This window comes from Clupea harengus, chromosome 23, assembly GCF_900700415.2.
Source record: "Clupea harengus chromosome 23, Ch_v2.0.2, whole genome shotgun sequence".
Lineage (NCBI taxonomy): Eukaryota > Metazoa > Chordata > Actinopteri > Clupeiformes > Clupeidae > Clupea > Clupea harengus.
The window spans coordinates 7,769,400-7,787,341 of record NC_045174.1 but is presented as its reverse complement, the minus strand read 5'-3'; the positions used below and the strand labels follow the sequence as shown (position 1 = coordinate 7,787,341).

At 40.6% G+C, this 17,942-nt stretch overlaps 1 protein-coding gene across 2 annotated transcripts in view; it reads right to left on the bottom strand.

Annotated features, from left to right (window-relative positions):
* Positions 1-10,743, bottom strand: part of abcc3 (ATP-binding cassette, sub-family C (CFTR/MRP), member 3) — a 47,207-nt gene extending 36,464 nt beyond the window's left edge. Inside the window, exon 1 of one of the 2 annotated variants that reach the window (XM_012814537.3) lies at positions 10,079-10,743. In XM_012814537.3, the coding sequence (XP_012669991.1) occupies positions 10,079-10,114 (36 nt within the window). In that variant the 5' untranslated portion in view covers positions 10,115-10,743. The remainder of the gene's footprint in view (positions 1-10,078) is intronic. The other variant, XM_031561278.2, reaches the window with a different exon arrangement.
* Between the last annotated feature and the right edge of the window lie 7,199 nt (positions 10,744-17,942).

Genomic DNA, 17,942 nt, shown 5'->3' with positions numbered 1-17,942 from the left:
TGAGATAAATGACACAATGAAAGTATAAATGAATGATGATTGAGATTAGATACATTTAAAGCAGGCAAAGAAATATTTGAGTGAAGAGTTGCTTCATGGATTTTGACCTCTGCCCAACTATCAAACAAGTGCAACAACCGAGTAATCCCACGCAGTGTGCCAACCGTCCATCACCCACAACAATGACTCACAACACTCACAATACAAGCAAAAGCACTTATTGAAGTGTTCCCTGTGGAGTTCCAAAGATGACAGCGGCTTTTCCATTACAAAATAACCTTAAATGAAAACAATCAACCAGAGCTTGAGCTGTCATTCAGGGACGAAACATCAAGCATCAATATTCGTTTGAATAACCAATATATTTTTGGTCCCACATTATATTGAGTTATATGCTTATGAGTTACATACTCATTACTTACTTAATAATACTAAACACTTAAGTAAGTACACATTGTTATATGCTGCCAACCCAAACAACGTATACTAATATAACTAATATAATTTAGTAAGTACATTGTGCGAAAGGACACGTAAGGATATACGTACAGTGTGAGCTACATTTAGTCCGCAGTCAAATACGCATATAGTAGGTCTGCTGTAAGGTTAGCACGGAACATCTTAACACACTTTGCCTTCATAAAACTGTCTCACACACCGTTACATTCATATGCTGCCCACAACAATGTGAGGAGAATGCACCTAGTAGAGGGAGAGGGTAGCAGCCACAGGGTCTAGAAAAGATCTAATTACGATCTTATAGCTAGAAGGAGGGGGGAGAAAGAGAGAGAACAGCCCTCACATAATGTAATCCAGATGACTGATGTCGAGGGGGGTCCGAAATGCTGGAAACGTGCCACAGTCAGGAGCGGATGTAGGCGAATGCGGCCGCAGGCGCCGCTGATTGCCTTGAAGCGTGGGCTTAAGTATCGACTCGGAGACTTGCGACACACGCTCGACTCAGGTTCCTGCCCATCCCTACTCTGCACTGATGGCATCTCTGTGCTCCCCTCTCCCTCCATGAATGCCACCGATTTAAACTTTCAGAGACATGGAGGCAAAACATGAACACATGCTGACGCTTTATCATCCCAATGAGCCATAACAATAGAGCAGAACTAGGAGGCTGTGTTGAAGTGGCATTCACTTTTTACTATCAACAGGTGTGGGGGTTGACCACTGTTCAGTCTGTGCCATTAGCCTGTATGAACTGTAATATGAAATGACAGGAAGCACTCGAGCAAGGGATCGATTTTTATGGCCCGGCTTGAAGTTTTATGACCGCTTCAGACATGGGAAGGTGTCTGACATTGTTCAATTCAACAGTTTCATTACAATTATTGAGGTAGACAGGCTGTCATTTTCAGTCAGTCATTCAGTCAGTCATTTTTCAGTCATTACATTCACACACAGTTTCTTTACAGTTATTAAGGTAAACAGACTCAGGTCTATCTCTGTAGGGATCCTTTCTATGTAGTCAGACACTTATAATAACATTATGAGCCTGTCAGTGGTGTAAACAAGCAGTTTACTTTGATGCATGCCACATGGGATTACATTGTATAGCTGTTTTGCAGTTGTTGCCAGTTATAGCATTCTAACTCAATATTGAAACGATTTCTAATTGTCTTTCTTCCGTAGTAACATTTTTGACCCAAACAGATGGGAAAATAGGGCCCATGTTAAAAAATCCCGAAGTTTCCCTTTAATGTAGCTTACATGTCTGAGCATTCCGATTCAGCACGAAAAACACACGTGATGGGCTCACCAACTAATCAACAATTAAATTTGATGTCAACTAATTTGGTCATTGATTTTAGTCTGTTTAGTGGGATTAGGAAGCCATCGGAAATTGTGATTCGTAATTAATCCATAAGGTATACAATAAAATATACGTTATCGATTATTGATTTATTTGTGTAGGGAGGTGGTGGCAGCTGGGGACATCTGACGATATTGGGGGTTATATGCCCTCAAACAGTCCCTGATTCCTTGAGACAGTAACACATATTGTGACCTGAAACATACAGACAGAGATAGGTAGCATTGGTCAAGCCATTACATTTACATTTCTTGATTGATATGAGCTTGATGTACTTAATGGATCAAAATAATTAGTTAACGTTTGCCTTTGAGTTTTATCTTGCCTCCAAAAAACACGGAATCACCTTCAATAAAACAGAGGGCAAACGGTCACCTTGAAATTACACTATTTCATGGTAATGCCAATTCTTCTGTGGGCCTAGATAGAGAGCTAGCATGCAAACTCAGCAAAAGGATGCATTATACATCATATCATGCTGAAAAGAGGGATTCTACAGCACGTGATTCTGTACTTCAATGTCCGGTGGGAAATCACCTCAGATTAGAATTAAAGGAGAAATGAAAGTGCATGAGTGTGCATGTGCATGTGACTGTGCGAATTTGGCTTTGTGTATATGAGTGTTTGTATGTGTGTGTGTGTGTGTGTGTGTGTGTACTTAAAATTCTGATGAAATTCAAGTGTTTTATGCAAACTGTGCAGCAAACATGCTGAAACTAATTGGTTATGAAACCTGTTGGTCTGCAATAATACAGGAACTTCTGCAAAACAACTTCTCTGTTACAACCAAGGTTGGATATATGTTAAACACTTGAAAATAACAAAATTAACCCAAAACCTCTCTTTTGGTGTGTTCTGGTACACAGCGGTGACCTTTTCAAATGTACTTTCTATGTAATTTCACTTATACAATTTATGCGAACCCATTGTAACAAGCCTTACTGAGTTACTTTTTTTGTAACTCTACCTTAAGTATGAAACTGTTTCATGTGACTGCCTGTCTGAGGTTACGGGATACTGTTTTTGCTGTGTCACTGCCAAAACTAACATGATACAAACAGCTTTGGAAGAACACAGGAAGTTCTGTGAAACAATTTCACCATGCATCTGGTACAACGAGGTCTCCTACATTAGGTTCCGACCTGTAAAAGAGAAGCTAAAATAATTGATTTTGTAGCCTTCAGATGAACCCTTTTTCTGTGGCCTGTGGGTCATGCTGCTGTATCAGCTCAACAAACCCGCATTCAGTAGGAGGCTGATCCAGGCCGAATGCATTACTCTCCTGTGCGAACGAGGTAGTGGAGGCTGATCCAGACCGAATGCATTACTCCCGTGAGGACGAGGTAGGGGAGGGTGTAGAGTGGTGAGACTAAGGGTGACTAAGCAAATCTTGTGTGACGCAGGGGAAATATCCCTTTTAAATGACTCCAACTCTTAAGTCCCTTATTAGATAACGCCATGCCAACGCCAATGCCAACAACAGGACCTCACCGGTGTAATCTGATCGGGCCAATCAGCTGCAGTCGCTGTTGCTTTGGTCTCCAGCTCCGCTGTTTACACTTTTTCTCCTTTCCACAATGATAGGTTGAGCAAATATTTAAATATTGTGGAGGAAGGCTTCACCTGTTATGTACTCAGTGAGAGTGCTAATAATCTCAATGGCTTAATGTATTTGTCATACCTGACATTTTAATTTGGTTGTCCTAACCTAACCACTAGGGCCTACTGACATGTAGGACTGATGCTCTGATAAAAGGCTTGTCACCGGGGAGATAAGAGGCAATGTGTTTACGTTATGTGTTTCCTGTGAGGTTGTCTTTGTCCTGTAAAACAGTTGGGAATAAAAATGCTATCAGTTCAAAATCAATAGCTAGTGTTTTCCCACTTCATACACAATGACACTGATAAAGGTGTCAACTGAAATTTTGCTTGGTCATGCCATAATACCTCTGCATTGATATATAATAACATAATAACTAATTACATAATAATCATTTTCTCTGTGCTGTTCTTACCTCTCAATATGCTTCTGAAATGTACCTTGTCATTGTTTGAGTCACAGGAAGCTGAGCTAGTCGCCAGTGACTCACTGCATACATAAGGGATACTCAAATGATGTGCTGTCTGTGTGTCTGTTCAAACCTTCATCCATCACCATGATGTTTAAACAGGAACGAAAAGAGCAAGACACACCATGACTGTGCAAAATTATGGCCTTAAGATGATTTTCTTTCTATGTGTACGAGATGTCTGTAACATCACAAGCATAGATAATAGATCACCATAAACCTACTCTCCCTTGGCAAAGCATGACACACACAATAATTTAAATTGTGCCTTGAAATAAGATTCAAAACCCATCAGCACTGGGATCAGATCGCCACAGATCTCCTCATCAATTTCAACAGCTTGCAGTTATCCTAATGACGGCCTTTAGCTCTCCCTCTGACTACAGAAGCTCCATTTCTCCCGGCCGTGTCCTAATCTAATTGCTGAACACAAACAAACTTTTGCCACTATGCTGTTCAGATGTTTGGCACGGCAGCTGTTATATGCTCGAACTAGCCTCGAGTGACACGAGTGCAGTAATATGAATACATTCGTTCTCACAGCATTTGCCATCTCCCTCTAGACGATGAACGTTATGAATGCTATTATCCTATGAATGCTCTATGAATGCTGTTGTCCTATGAATGCCATATGAATGCTATTGTCCTATGAATGCTGTTGTCCTATGAATGCTCTATGAATGCTGTTGTCCTATGAATGCTACTGTCCTATGAATGCCATATGAATGCTATTGTCCTATGAATGCTGTTGTCCTATGAATGCTACTGTCCTATGAATGCTCTATGAATGCTATTGTCCTATGAATGCTATATGAATGCTACTGTCCTATGAATGCTATATGAATGCTATTGTCCGTGCATCAGTCTGTATCAGACTGTGAACCCCTCCACCTCTCCTGGACAGACGGCCTCCTAGCAACGTGCCAGAGTAAAAGGGGTGAGGTGAGGTGAGCGGCTGCACCCGACTGACTTCAAGCCACAAATTAATGATTTAATGCCAGGGCTTCAAACACCCACTGGAACACGTGAAGGCTTCACCTAAATTGACACTCGGCGGCTGCCATTAATTGCTTGGGTCCTTGTTACTGTACGGTAATGATCAGTGTAGAAGAATTTCTGTGATAATCCCTTAAGCACCCACAGTAAAACCACTTTGCACTTGTTCGAAAATTAGGACACAAGCACCTCCACAATGAATTCCTCCTAAATGTATTGTAGAAGGCATTGTAAGACATGTTAAACACAACAACATTGAGAACATTAACAGGATGTTGTTTCTGAGCTCTTCAGATAAGAACGCTGTTCTCAAGTGTCTACTCCGAGGTGCCTGCTCAATCCAATGTAATGTAATCCTTATCCAGCACTGTCATACGCCCTGATTAATTAAATCAGCACCAATAATCAACTAGGAGTTTAGCCACCTAGATGAAGCATCTGCAATACCACACATATCATACATATACACTTAACACAGTTCCAACATACATTTAGGAGCCACATAGGTTTACCAAGTAACCCAACCCCAAACATAACCCTGTAAAAAAATGCATAGAAATGCCGTGAATCTGATTGAAGCCGTGGATTTAGCCTTGAATGTATCTTATCTCAATCATCACTCTGAAGAAAGGCATAACACATCTCTTCACAGCTACACAAAGAGTGGCCTGAACATTTGAATAGCTGTTTTTTCTAGCCTCTGGGCATTCCAGTGACTCAAGGAAAAAGCGTAGCTTTTCAACTTTGTTATGGATTTCTAGGAAGATGGGGAAAAATGAACAAATTCATGAAAGGACTAAAGAGACAGGGACACACTTCACTGAAAACTCAGTATCAATAATGAATGGAGAGCAGTGTGTTTATTATGCATCATAGTGCATTTATCATGAGTCCCACCATTGGTTGTTGATTACGCCGATGTCATCAAACAGCAATGGATGGCCACTCAAAAAGTGCTGCCCTGAGAACATTGTGAAATGACACAGCTCAGCGGGAGCTGACCAGCGCCGCTGCCATCACGAGCACAAAGAGCTCTTGCCGTCGATAATCAGAGAGGGATGCGGCGCAATTTATTTATTTATTTTGCCCGTTACCTTACGTGCCCCCAGCCTTTGAGAGGGGGAGCAAAATGAGCTTGCTTAAGAACCACAGCCCGCCAGCCAGACAGCAGCGTCTGAGCCCTTTTCACTAGTTACTAGGGAACCTGCTGGGCTTTCAAACAGTACCCGAAAGAACATAATAAGCTTCCATGCATATTTGACCGTGGTCTTGTCAGCCTCCCTTCCTCTCTCTCTCTATCCACACACACACACACACACAAAAATGGCGAGAGCAAGCCTAGTCAAGCGTTTAAGGCGTCCCCCTTACACAGCTGGTGCAACATGTGATCTGACACAGACAGTGGGGATGTGCCGCGAGCAGCGGCCCGGGTTACTCTGTTTTGGTGCACGAGGTGACCCAAAGATGGAACGCACGTCGCGGGTTGCATAGAACATGAGAACGAGACGAACAGATGAGAGCTTTCAGGTGTCGCACCAGGGACAACCACAGATATTATGTCCTTCTGTGCTAATCTGAATGGTCAAATCAAATGTTTAGTGTTGGTCAGATGGCATTAAGCAATCAGGTAATCTTCCAAAGTGATGGGCATCCCTGTCATGAAATCAACTTGTGTCACCTCACATATTGAGGGATAGGGGTGTATCCCTACATTGGTCAAGGCTGGCAGAAGTTAACATGAAATGACATCATCACTCGCATCTTTAAGACCAAAGACTTTGTCCCTCACCTCCATGCTAGTCATGCTAACCTCCCCAATCTCAGTCTCTCTGGTTGTGTCTGCACCACTGAACCACAATGGATCAGTAAAGAGATTCCTTTTTCAATACAGATAGAGTCAAACCCCCGAATCTGAATGGGATTAATTGCAATGGGCTCATATATTCCATTACCCTGTTATTACTGGATTATAGGCCTAATGTCCTTTCAACTCAAAGAGAGGCTCCACTAAACAGTCAGTGGAGCAGAGCTTGCTTAAAGGCCTATTGGTAAAATTATAGCTGAAGGTGTCCTTAAAGGTATACAGAACATGGCACTATAGCTTCTTGTCAAAACTGTGTTGGATTGCTGCGTAGGGTTTTTAATGGTAAACTTCACTGTGATTTTTTAATGGTAAACTTAACTGTCCTTTGAGGATTTGAGGGTATAGGGTATTTACACATACACGTGTTAGGCTTTCTCACTTAAAACTATAAGCTAAACATAACGTAAACAAAAGGAAATATTTTCAGAATTTATGAATATCTCACAAAATATATACAAAGCAGGATAGAAAAGATCACATTTGATGAAACCATGAAAGCAATTCCTTAATTGTGAAAGAGTGAAATCCTTATATTTTTTATGTTAACAGTCCATGACAGACTAGCAATGACTTCCCAGGCACATATGACAGAAATAGCCTCACATCTGAAACAATGAGCTCTTTTATGTTTCGTTTCCATTTCAGGAACCGTTATCAGACCAAACAGAACTACTTTTACTATGCAATTCCCCACAATAAGAACACTTTCACTTTGCAGAAAAGCAATCAGTACCCAATCGACCTGTACTGGATAGAGAATATGAGCTTCACTGAGACAGTGCCTGTCATAACAGCCCAATCAACTCCTGGGAAAGATTATCCCTGCCTCACTGTGATAAAAAAGCATTAGGATAGTGTGCTTGAAGCTATTTAACCTCGCTGGCCTGACTTTATAGTTAGGGCCCACGGCTTCCATGTTTTATAACACTATTCTGTAGAAATGAATCTGGGCAATACTCTCATGTGCCCCAGACATCTCCACCCACAATTCCATTTAACCCAGCAGCCCTTTTGCTGTAGAAATTTGATTAGAATACCCTCTGTGGGGTTATTACTTGGTGAAGGGTCTGAGATCTCTTGGATGGTTTGCATTGTAGGAGCCATAAAGGGGGTGGGGGGGTCTTTTCAAATATTTCAAATATTGGAATGAAGAATCCATTAACTGCTTTCATTTCAAAGTTTCTAAGCATCGGTATTTTTCATAACTTGACTTCTCAGGCAGCTTTGGTGGGTGAACCCTTGCTATGTTTTACTGGTCACACCTGTTGATGGTAATGTACTTGAAATGCTTACACAGTAAAAAGGGCGTAGTAGCAGTTATACATGTTTCCCTAAAGCTTTATTACAGCCGCAGGATGTTTAAAGTGGGACCTAGACAATTAGGCGAAAAGAAGAGTGTTCTACATCTTACGGACAGTAGAACCACGTTGCATTTTAGAAACACAGATAACTTGTAGAACCATCATTTAATAGGGGTCACCATGTCACATCTTCCCCTGACCATATACCATCATAATGAATTGGAGAATGTAAACGCTACCGACGAAAACATACCTTAACAATGGCAATAATGTTGCTTTCATGCTGCATTATACTGAGGACTCTATGTATTTCATCTGCCTGTAATTAGGCCTAAAGCAGATCACTAATGCAGATGAAATAATTTCACCTGTTGTACATTTTTCATAGAAAATGTACTAGTGGACTAGATTCCAACAAAACATTAAAACATTAACCCAAACCCAACCAGATGTTCGACAACAACAATGTGTAATGGTTACTTATTTGAACACTTATGGAATGGTCCTCATAGAGTTTTTAGTTTGAACCTCAGACATGCAGATAATATCTTATTGGTTCGCTTAGCTTTTGTGATACATATGTTGTCTCAGGTCTGAGTTGGAGGACTGTTATTAAAGACATAACAACATGTAGTCTAACAGAACTTTTCAGGGTGAAATTAAAAATAACCTTCTACAGACTTTGTCCACCACCCAATGTGTAGCCAATTCGTCAGAGTAGGCTATATACTTTGATGGTGATCAAGATGTAAAGGCAGTATGTCCAAGTTCATTCAAAATTACTTTTTTACCCCCCTTTAGATATAATTTCATTAAAATCATTAACAGTAGCCTAAGCATCAAAATGGTGAAATACTTTCCAAACAATAAACCTAGCATAGGTGACCTAAAACATTGTATATGCAAGGAGTCAAATCTTTTAGCGTTTAACACTTAATTAACGATGCACAATGCAGTTAACTAGGTGTATCTGTAACCAGCATAATAGCTACCATAAGGCAGGAAATATGTTCAAGAGGTTGAAAGCTGCTATTACTGAAACTGTCAATAACAATGCGCACACTTGTGCTGATTGCAAGTCGAAGAACAACTCGTTGGGGAATTAGAGACAGAATTCTCTGGTCTCTATGCTTACGATGTTGGTAACTAGGGCACGGACAGGGAGGGCTTTACCTCATACAACCTTATTAACAGTAGAAAATTCTCAACTGCATGTCGTGGTCAGGTGCAGTAGACGTAGTTTAAGCTGTGCATGTATGTCAATTACCCTATGTATGTATGTCAGCATATATTAAACGTAAAAATGTCTGGCTATAGTCTATGGAAAAGATGCTTAAAGTCTTAGCAAACAGAGGTCGCCATGGGGATTTTATTAGGAGATTTGCCGATTTGGCTCGCAGTTGATATGGAAAGAGAACGACTTCGTATCATCCTATTCTATATTCATTCTACACTGTCAATGTTCTCATCAAAACAGGGTAGCCTACACACAATCACAACTTACCCGTGTCACTCAATTTCACCGGTAGCCTACAGTAGGCGCCAATGACACGATACAATTAGCCTCATAATAGACATTATTTCTTGGTGGTAATTCATGTGCAACATTATTTGAGTACTACATTCTTCTTAGCTCCTTGCCCCGCGGTGGCAGGCAACAAACAATTAACAGAGCTGGAATTGTGTTGCTGGGTCGACTTCATCAAGGGATTTGTTTGGTTTTGTTTACCTGTTCTGACTAATGTTAACCTCTTGTTGGTAAGCTTACATCCAAACTGTGTCTATTTTCATGTTCAACTTCCACGTTTTGGTTGCCAAGTCAGTTATGAACCGGTTTCATAAGTAGATTATAAAATGAATGGATGTTAGACGAGGAGTTAGGCTTTAGCCTACAATAACCCACGTAAGATGACAGGGTACTTATAGTAGGTTGGTTAGATACAGCAAATACACAACATTGCGTTCCTTTTAACTTATCATTGTGATATTATGAGTTGGTCTAACACTAACTTGCCATCCAACTTACCCAGAGCGGACGACTCGATCCACATAAATGCTCCATTAGACTCTGGCACCTCACTGGATCACCTCCTTTTGTCGTAAGCAATGTCTAGGCTATCTCCGAATGTTTTATCCTGTTTTCTTCTTCCGCAAAAAGAGGAAACACACTCTCAACCGCACACACATACACACGCATACATCGACGCCGACACATACAAGCTCATATAAAGTAGACTGCCCTGGAAAACGGACGACCACTTAGTAGCGTTGGGTAACTGTGCCCCTACCCCGACACTCCTCCTTGCCTTCGACGCGTGTGACGTTGGAGTCTGCTTCTTTTCCCTCGCCGTGGACGACAGAAAAGTCATTCGGAGGTTGTCATTACATGGCGGACCGCCCACTACCCGAGTTCATACAGTTGGTCACGCCTCAGAAGGAAGCGTTTACCATTCCTTTGTCGACACTGGAGCACACGTTCACAGTGGGTTCATCAGGTAAACTAGTAGGCCTACCTTATTTGGCATTGTTTCCCACAATTCCCACATATGCAATCAATATCCCCCAAAAAGGGAAAGATAGCCTACCTATACTTTCCAAACTTCAATTGATAAGATCGGTTTGAATCCTGGATGACAATGGCACATAGGCCTAGGATATTGCCTGTCATCAGCAAAGAGACGCTTAAACAGACGGGATTGGACTCGACGGGGTAGATCCACACTTCCAAGAATACTGCAGGGACCTGTGTTGGTCACTGCATCGAGATAGCCATCATCATTCCACCAGACACTTAAAAAAGAATCAGTTAAATGTAATAATGTTATGTAAATAATGTAAAATTAAATAACTATCTTAAATTGACATTTTGTAAGAACGTGGTGTTAAGGATTAATGACCTAAATCCCCAAAGTAAGGAAATCCACTTGTTGCCTCCAAAAAGTCTACTGTACTGTGCACATATGTATGGAGTTCAATGAGTTACTGGCTTTTGGTTATGCTTTTACAACAGCCCTATTATATGTAAACACAAATATAATGTGAGAATTTAGCCTTTATAGTATTCCGCTCAAGACTGATATAGTGAACAGCATCAGCTTTAATTGTAAAGTTGCATTGTTATCATTATAATTGGGAAACATTGTTACTACCTTCTAATGTCAAGAGGCTCACGCTTGTATAAGGTGTCTTAAAACAGATACAATAGAAATGGACATATCTTGACACAAGCCTCCCGAAGTATACTACTTTATACATCATTATAAATAATTATCACAACATCAGAGGCTGCATTATTGTTGCATGTAAAGACAAGGAGAAATCCTGGCTTAAAGAGACCAGTTGCTTACGGCCAATTCCAAGGCAGAATTTGAAGATCTTATGGTAGTATCTGCATGGGATAGTGGTTATGAGGGTATCTGAGATTCAGATGAATATAGAGTGCGCTATAAATTAAATGAAATATTATTATTATTATGTTGTAGTGGTCCACACTGGGGGCCAGTGTTAACTCGAATAGACGACAACAAAAGGTATATTAAATATATCACTTTACTGGAGCTCTCAGTACACATGCATCACAGGCATTGTTCAATTCTAAACTCCCCGCCCCGAACCGCACATGCGCAGTTATACTTAACAAACTCCCCCTTTTTCTTAAAGAAAAAGAAAAAACCACTCAGTTCCTTATTTTAACTGAACTGTTCACTAAACAAAGAAAAACATGTTGTTTGTATATCACATCAGTCTCTTTGATTTGTTATTTTGTCCTCTCATTCTTTAAGTTGCCATACACCTTCGTTGAGAGCCCTCAACAGGACAAGTGCTGATGTTCCTTTCTTTGTCAAGCAGTCAGCAAGCTGTTCTTTGGAAGCTGACCACATGATGTGTTGAATGGTTCCAGATTGAATGAGCTCTTTGACATTGCTGATTTCAAGACGAAGTCTCTTCTCAGTAACTGATTTGGTAGACTTAACAGCATCAAGCAGTGAGCGATTGTCAGTTACACATACAATAGGTAGACCTCTGTGCTTGCAGTCACCTACAGTAAGTTCTGAAAACAGTGTAGCTAAGAATATTGCATTGTCAATGCCATCTGCAAGGGCCAAAGTCTCTCCTGCCAAAGTGCTTCTGACAACTCTTCTAATTCTTTTTTACACATGCATCACAGGCATTGTTCAATTCTAAACTCCCCGCCCCGAACCGCACATGCGCAGTTATACTTAACAGCCAGCACAGTGGAATGTGTCTTATTTTCCACGTCCTTTCCTCCACAGCATTTCGATGCTTATAGTCCATTCTCAAGGCTTCCCTCCTGATCATGGAATGGCTTTTTGTGGAGCATTGGTTGCAGTCGCATTGGTTGCAGTTGAACTGTCTTCCATGTTTGTATTCCCAGAGTGACTCCCGCCAGCGTAGAATTATGACGAATGTTGAACTAGAGTGACATAAAAGTCTGATATGACTGTTCAGACTGACCATGAGCAAAATAACTCTGATTTGGACCACTTAAGACTGCAGTCTGACCATCTCCAATCATCAGAGTTGCCTTGGCTCCATCAGAAATATCCAGTGGCAAAACCATAATTAAACGTTTCTTCTCTCTTTCTCCTCAACAGAGGGGGGATAACCTCTGCTCTACGAATATGGCCACTGAATAGCTTTTGTAGCGTTGCCACACTCATCTTAGCAGTGGACGCAGCCTTTGATGTTATACTGCCTAGATATGTTAATGGTTCCATATTTCTAAGACAATTTATGTGTAAGGAGGATGGGGAACAGTATTCCCATCCTCTGCTGAGGCTGACTGTTTGTGAAAAGAACACTGCTGCCTTGGCTTAACAACGACCTGCGATGTGTCTTCGGTGTGCGCTAACAAGGTGCAAGCAGGCAACTGTGAATGGCAGTTCCAGTCAGCTCAAGTCTGTTACAGCCTGTCCACTTTATCTGATCCAATACACAGTTCCTATCAGACATCCCTTTTGCTGTAAAACTGTCGTCGTATGATTTGCATGAAATAGCATAATAATAGCATGCAAAAGTTAGGTATAAAAAAGGTATAGGATCCTATAATTATAGCCAATACCACATGCAGTGACAGAAAAAGTGTTTAGATGGCTATGATTGTTGGGTTGGGAATGGGTTTACACATTTTTGAAGACAAAAGCGCTGATGAATGATGTTCACTCGATTACTGTGGTCAGTTTCACCTTTTACTTCAATATTTGTAAAATGGTTCAATTTACTAGGTACTACTTAATATTACTTCAAATATATACATAGAAATAAAACTTGTTTTGACTTGTAATTCACAAACCATGACTGTGTCAAACAATTAAACCATATGAAGCACGATTTCTATTATATGGAGAAGCATACTATCAGTAAAGAGTGACTTTTAATGACAAAATGACATTTCACAACAAATGTCAAGATTATGTAGATTATCGACCACAAATGCTGTCTCCTCTATCATGAACTTATCTGTTCCGGTAGACTCTATTGTTCTGCCTACACCACAAGTTAACTACAGTTCTGAAAAAAATTAAGAGACCTCTCCAAATGTTCCTTAAATCAGCATCTCTACATGTAAAGCAGCCATTTCACTGCCGTATCTGCTGAAGTGCAACACAAGCACACCTCATTCTACTTAACGAGGCACTGATTATATAGGCCCATAGGCCCAATGCAGACGGAGTCTAGTTTGTCTGAACCCGGAGAACCCCGTCTCCGGATAGCCCTATCGTGCAGACAAACGCACTGTATCCGCACACTGTATCTGCACTCCCTCCAATCGGGGGTCCAAAGTGAGTAAACTCGAAATCCGGTTGCGGTTGGTGTTTGTCTGCACGCTATCTGCATACCTAATCGGATTGCCCCACGTGATCGCATCATTAGACCAGCCAGAACAACGGACACAACCAGCATTATTTTGATAACTGAATGGGTTGCCATGGCGCAGTGAGTTTGGCAGCCAGTTATAACAGCTCTCCAGTTTAAAAAAAAAAAATTCTTCCTATTACCTTGCTCCTTTTCCACGTAAATTTCCCTAACGGGATTAATACAAATGTATCTATCTATCTGTTGTTAGGAAAGGGATGACATTAACAAGCCACACTTTAATCTATCACTGTTTAATCTATTTGCATCAGACCATTTTTCAAAAACCAGTTTTTAAAAGTGTCAGCAATAGCCTATATGAGCAAATCTGACGTGAAAAGATTTTTTATTATAGACGGAAGTTTCAAAACAGATGAATGTTACGTTAGCTTTAGTCCTGTCAGACAACGATAGCGATAGCTACTAGCTAGCGTTAACGTTACTTCAGAGGTAGCCTACAGTACGTGAAGGACAAAGCCCTCAACAATAGCCTACATTTGTTGTTAGTAATAAAACCATGAAATTGGAAGCAATTGTAAACCATGAAACATCCAGGATCCACAGCACTTGCATTGTGGTCTCTCGTGCTCAAGCTCAGCATCTCCATAAAGCACAGGCATTTAAACAACTCAGACATGTCATGTTGCACATTGCTTTGTTGCACTGTTCTAATATCTTTATTATCAATAACAAATATAATTATTTTTCGCTTAACCTACAGTCTGCTCTCTCCACTGATTTTATAAACCACCATAATGTGTTACTGTGCAGATTAAATGTAGGCTATGCGGCTAAGCTAAAAGTTGCTAGCTGGAGCTCAACTACTGTCATATGTTACTTTGATAGCATGCTGTCGGTAGGAAAAACTTATGATCAGGGAAAGTGTATTAAAACCGGATGTCGTCACTTTAAGCCGGTCTCTGGTTGGATAAAGCTTTTCAGCAGAAATGGACAAGGACTTTTACTTTTTAGTTGAGAAGTTGTGTTGATCGCCTGGCATGCAAACGATCGGTTTTCTTTAAATTATTATTATTTTTGTGAAGTTATACGGCTTATGTGAATAAAGCTATCTACACAACTTTGTATATGTCTACATTGACTCGTTTAGTTGTTCATGTGGTACACGTAGGTCTTAACTGAAGCTAATGCTTAGACCAACAATCCATTGGAACACATAGTAGCTAGCTAGCCTCGCTGCTAATAAGTCTAACGTTAGCATGCTGATATGAATAGACCCATTATAGTCAGGTGGCTTAATGCTCAATTGACTTGTTAACCGAACTTTTACGAAGTCATACAACTAAACACACAAGTGACTTGTTAACCGAACTTTTACGAAGCTATATGACCAAACACAAAGCTAGCACTGTTAATTCCGCTATAGCTAGCCAGGTAAATTAGCTCGCCTAAGATACTGCAATTTAAGCTAACCAATTACCTCATTTCCCCCAAAACCCATCGATTACATGTGTTTGTGATGTGTAACATATATCCTTAATCAGTCATTCAAGTTATTAACGTTTATTTACCGCTAGCGATTACACACAAGGGTAATTCAATCGCTATTAATGTTGAACTTGAACTTCAACAATGTCACACAACATTAAAAGTCAGGCATCGGCATGGTTCCTACAGAATAAATCAAAGGTCCTTGTCCATTTCTGTTGAAAAGCTTTATCCAACCAGAGACCGGCTTAAAGTGACGACATCCGGTTTTAATACACTTTCTTTGATCATACGTTTTTCCTACCGACACATGCTCCTGTCTTCTTCTCCGTTTTCTTCAGTTGTCTGTAGCACCAAAGCGCCACCAACAGGCGTGGGGGATGTACTACAGCTGAGTCAATCGGATTCGCTGGGTTCATGTGCACGCGATTTAAAAAGTGTGTTGTGTGAAAAATGAACCCGGGTTCAGGCAAACTAGGCTTCGTCTGCATGGGGCCTCTGAACCTAATCTTATTTAATGAGGAAAAGTATAAAAAACACTGCTGTGGTCATCACTATGAGTGAGTAAATCTGAAAGCTATACATTTGAAATATACAGCTCTGGAAAAAATGTAGACCACAGCAAAATTATCAGTTGCTCTGGTTTTACTGTGTATAGGTATGTGTTTGTGTAAAATGAACATTTTCATTTTATTCTATAAACTACTGACAATATTTCTCCCAAATTACAAACAAAAATAGTGTCAATAAGAGCAGCTGGATGGCAAAAAAACAGTGGTGGTACAGTACCTCAAAAGTCTTTGAAATAAAAAATGTATCAACAAAAAGAGTTGAAAAGAAGAAGAGTTGAGGAAATGAAGGGTTCAATTCTGGCTTTACTGGCAGAGGGATACAGTGAGCGGCAGGTTGCTTCCATGCTTACAATGTCAAAGATGGCGGTTCAGAAGAACAAGGTTAAGCAGCGGACATCGGGGATCGCCGACTCATTCAGATGTCACTCAACAACCGTAGGATGACATCAAGTGACCTACAAAAAGAATGGCAAGCGGCAACTGCAGGGTGATGGTAATTAGTTTTATACCATATATTGAAGATTCAGTCTTAAGTTTGATCAGTCAGGATTCAGGTTTATTCTTGAAGAATGGCGGCCGACCATTTGTGAGACAGAGACTTTCAGATCCATCCTCCCTCACAGAACTTCACCTCAGCATATCTGACTTATTCCTTGAGGAACAGTCTGTTAAATACACTATATCTAAGGGGTGTCACCGTCTATTCAAATGGGCCATGCATGCAGGGTTCTTTGTCTCGACCTGGGGGGGGGGGGTGAGAGTCTAGTATCACACCTCACTACCCAGGTCAGAGACAAAGAATATTCACCAAGCAAAGTCCACTCATGGCTAGTTAAATCCAAATAAAAGTAACAATTATGACTAGGTATAATATCATTGACTTATTGACTATGGCATATTCTTATGACCTATGCTGGTCCCTTCAAGGGTGAAGTGTGTATCAAGGACGATTTGAAACAGGCTCCTATAGGGAAAGGCTGAAGTTGTGCAAAGCCAGAAAAAAGCTCTTTTTCAATGAAAAGAAAGACAAGCCAGGTTGAGGTTTGTGAAAGACTATAAGGACCGTCGAGGACTGGTGTAAGGTCATCTTCTCTGATGACTCCGACTTTCAGCCTTGCCCGCCACCTAGTCGTCTAATGGTTAGATAAAGACCGGGAAAGGCCTTCAACCCACAGTGTCTCGCACCCACTGTGGAATTTGTGGAGGATCGGTGATGAACTGGGGGTGTTTGAGCAAGGCAGGAATCGGGTAGATTTGTCTTTGTGAAGGACGCATGAATCAAGCCACATACAAGGTTATCCTGGGAGAGAACTTAGCAGCAATGTGAAAGATTGGCGGAGGGGATGCCAAGTGTCTGCTGTGATTGAAAATTAGGGTTATCTTTTTAGTTTTTTTGACCTGTTCTCATTTTCTGCAAATATGACAATATTTTTGGAATATATGCCAATTATATATATTAATTATATGTATATAGTAAAACCAGAGAAACTGACATTTTTGCTATGGTCTTTTTCCAGAGCGGTGTATTTACAATTTATAGGTTTCAGATTTACTCATTCATAAAGTGAAAGATAAAAGAAATAGGAAACAGGCTATGTGAAACAAAACTAGAAGACTGCCATTAATACCTAAGCATATGGCATATGGACCTTGTATTCACTAACTGATCCCTGTCCATTAGTTTCTGTACTACTTTCAGGACACTGCATGAATACACCCTTTTTTCCCAGTGGAGGATTATATACAGCAAATCGTAATAACAATAAACCTAAACATATCTGGCATATTTGGAGTTTCTTGTTTGCATCTTAACATGGAGGTCACTGTGGAAGGTAAAGAGAAATCTCCTATATTTCAAGGGTGGTGGTGGTCGTAGTGGTTAGGGATTTGGGTTCCAAATAGAACTCTGGAAGATTGTGAGTTTCAATTCTGCCTCTGAGCAAGGCAATTTACACTTGAGTTGCTATCCCTGCAATTCGTTCACTGTAAATCGCT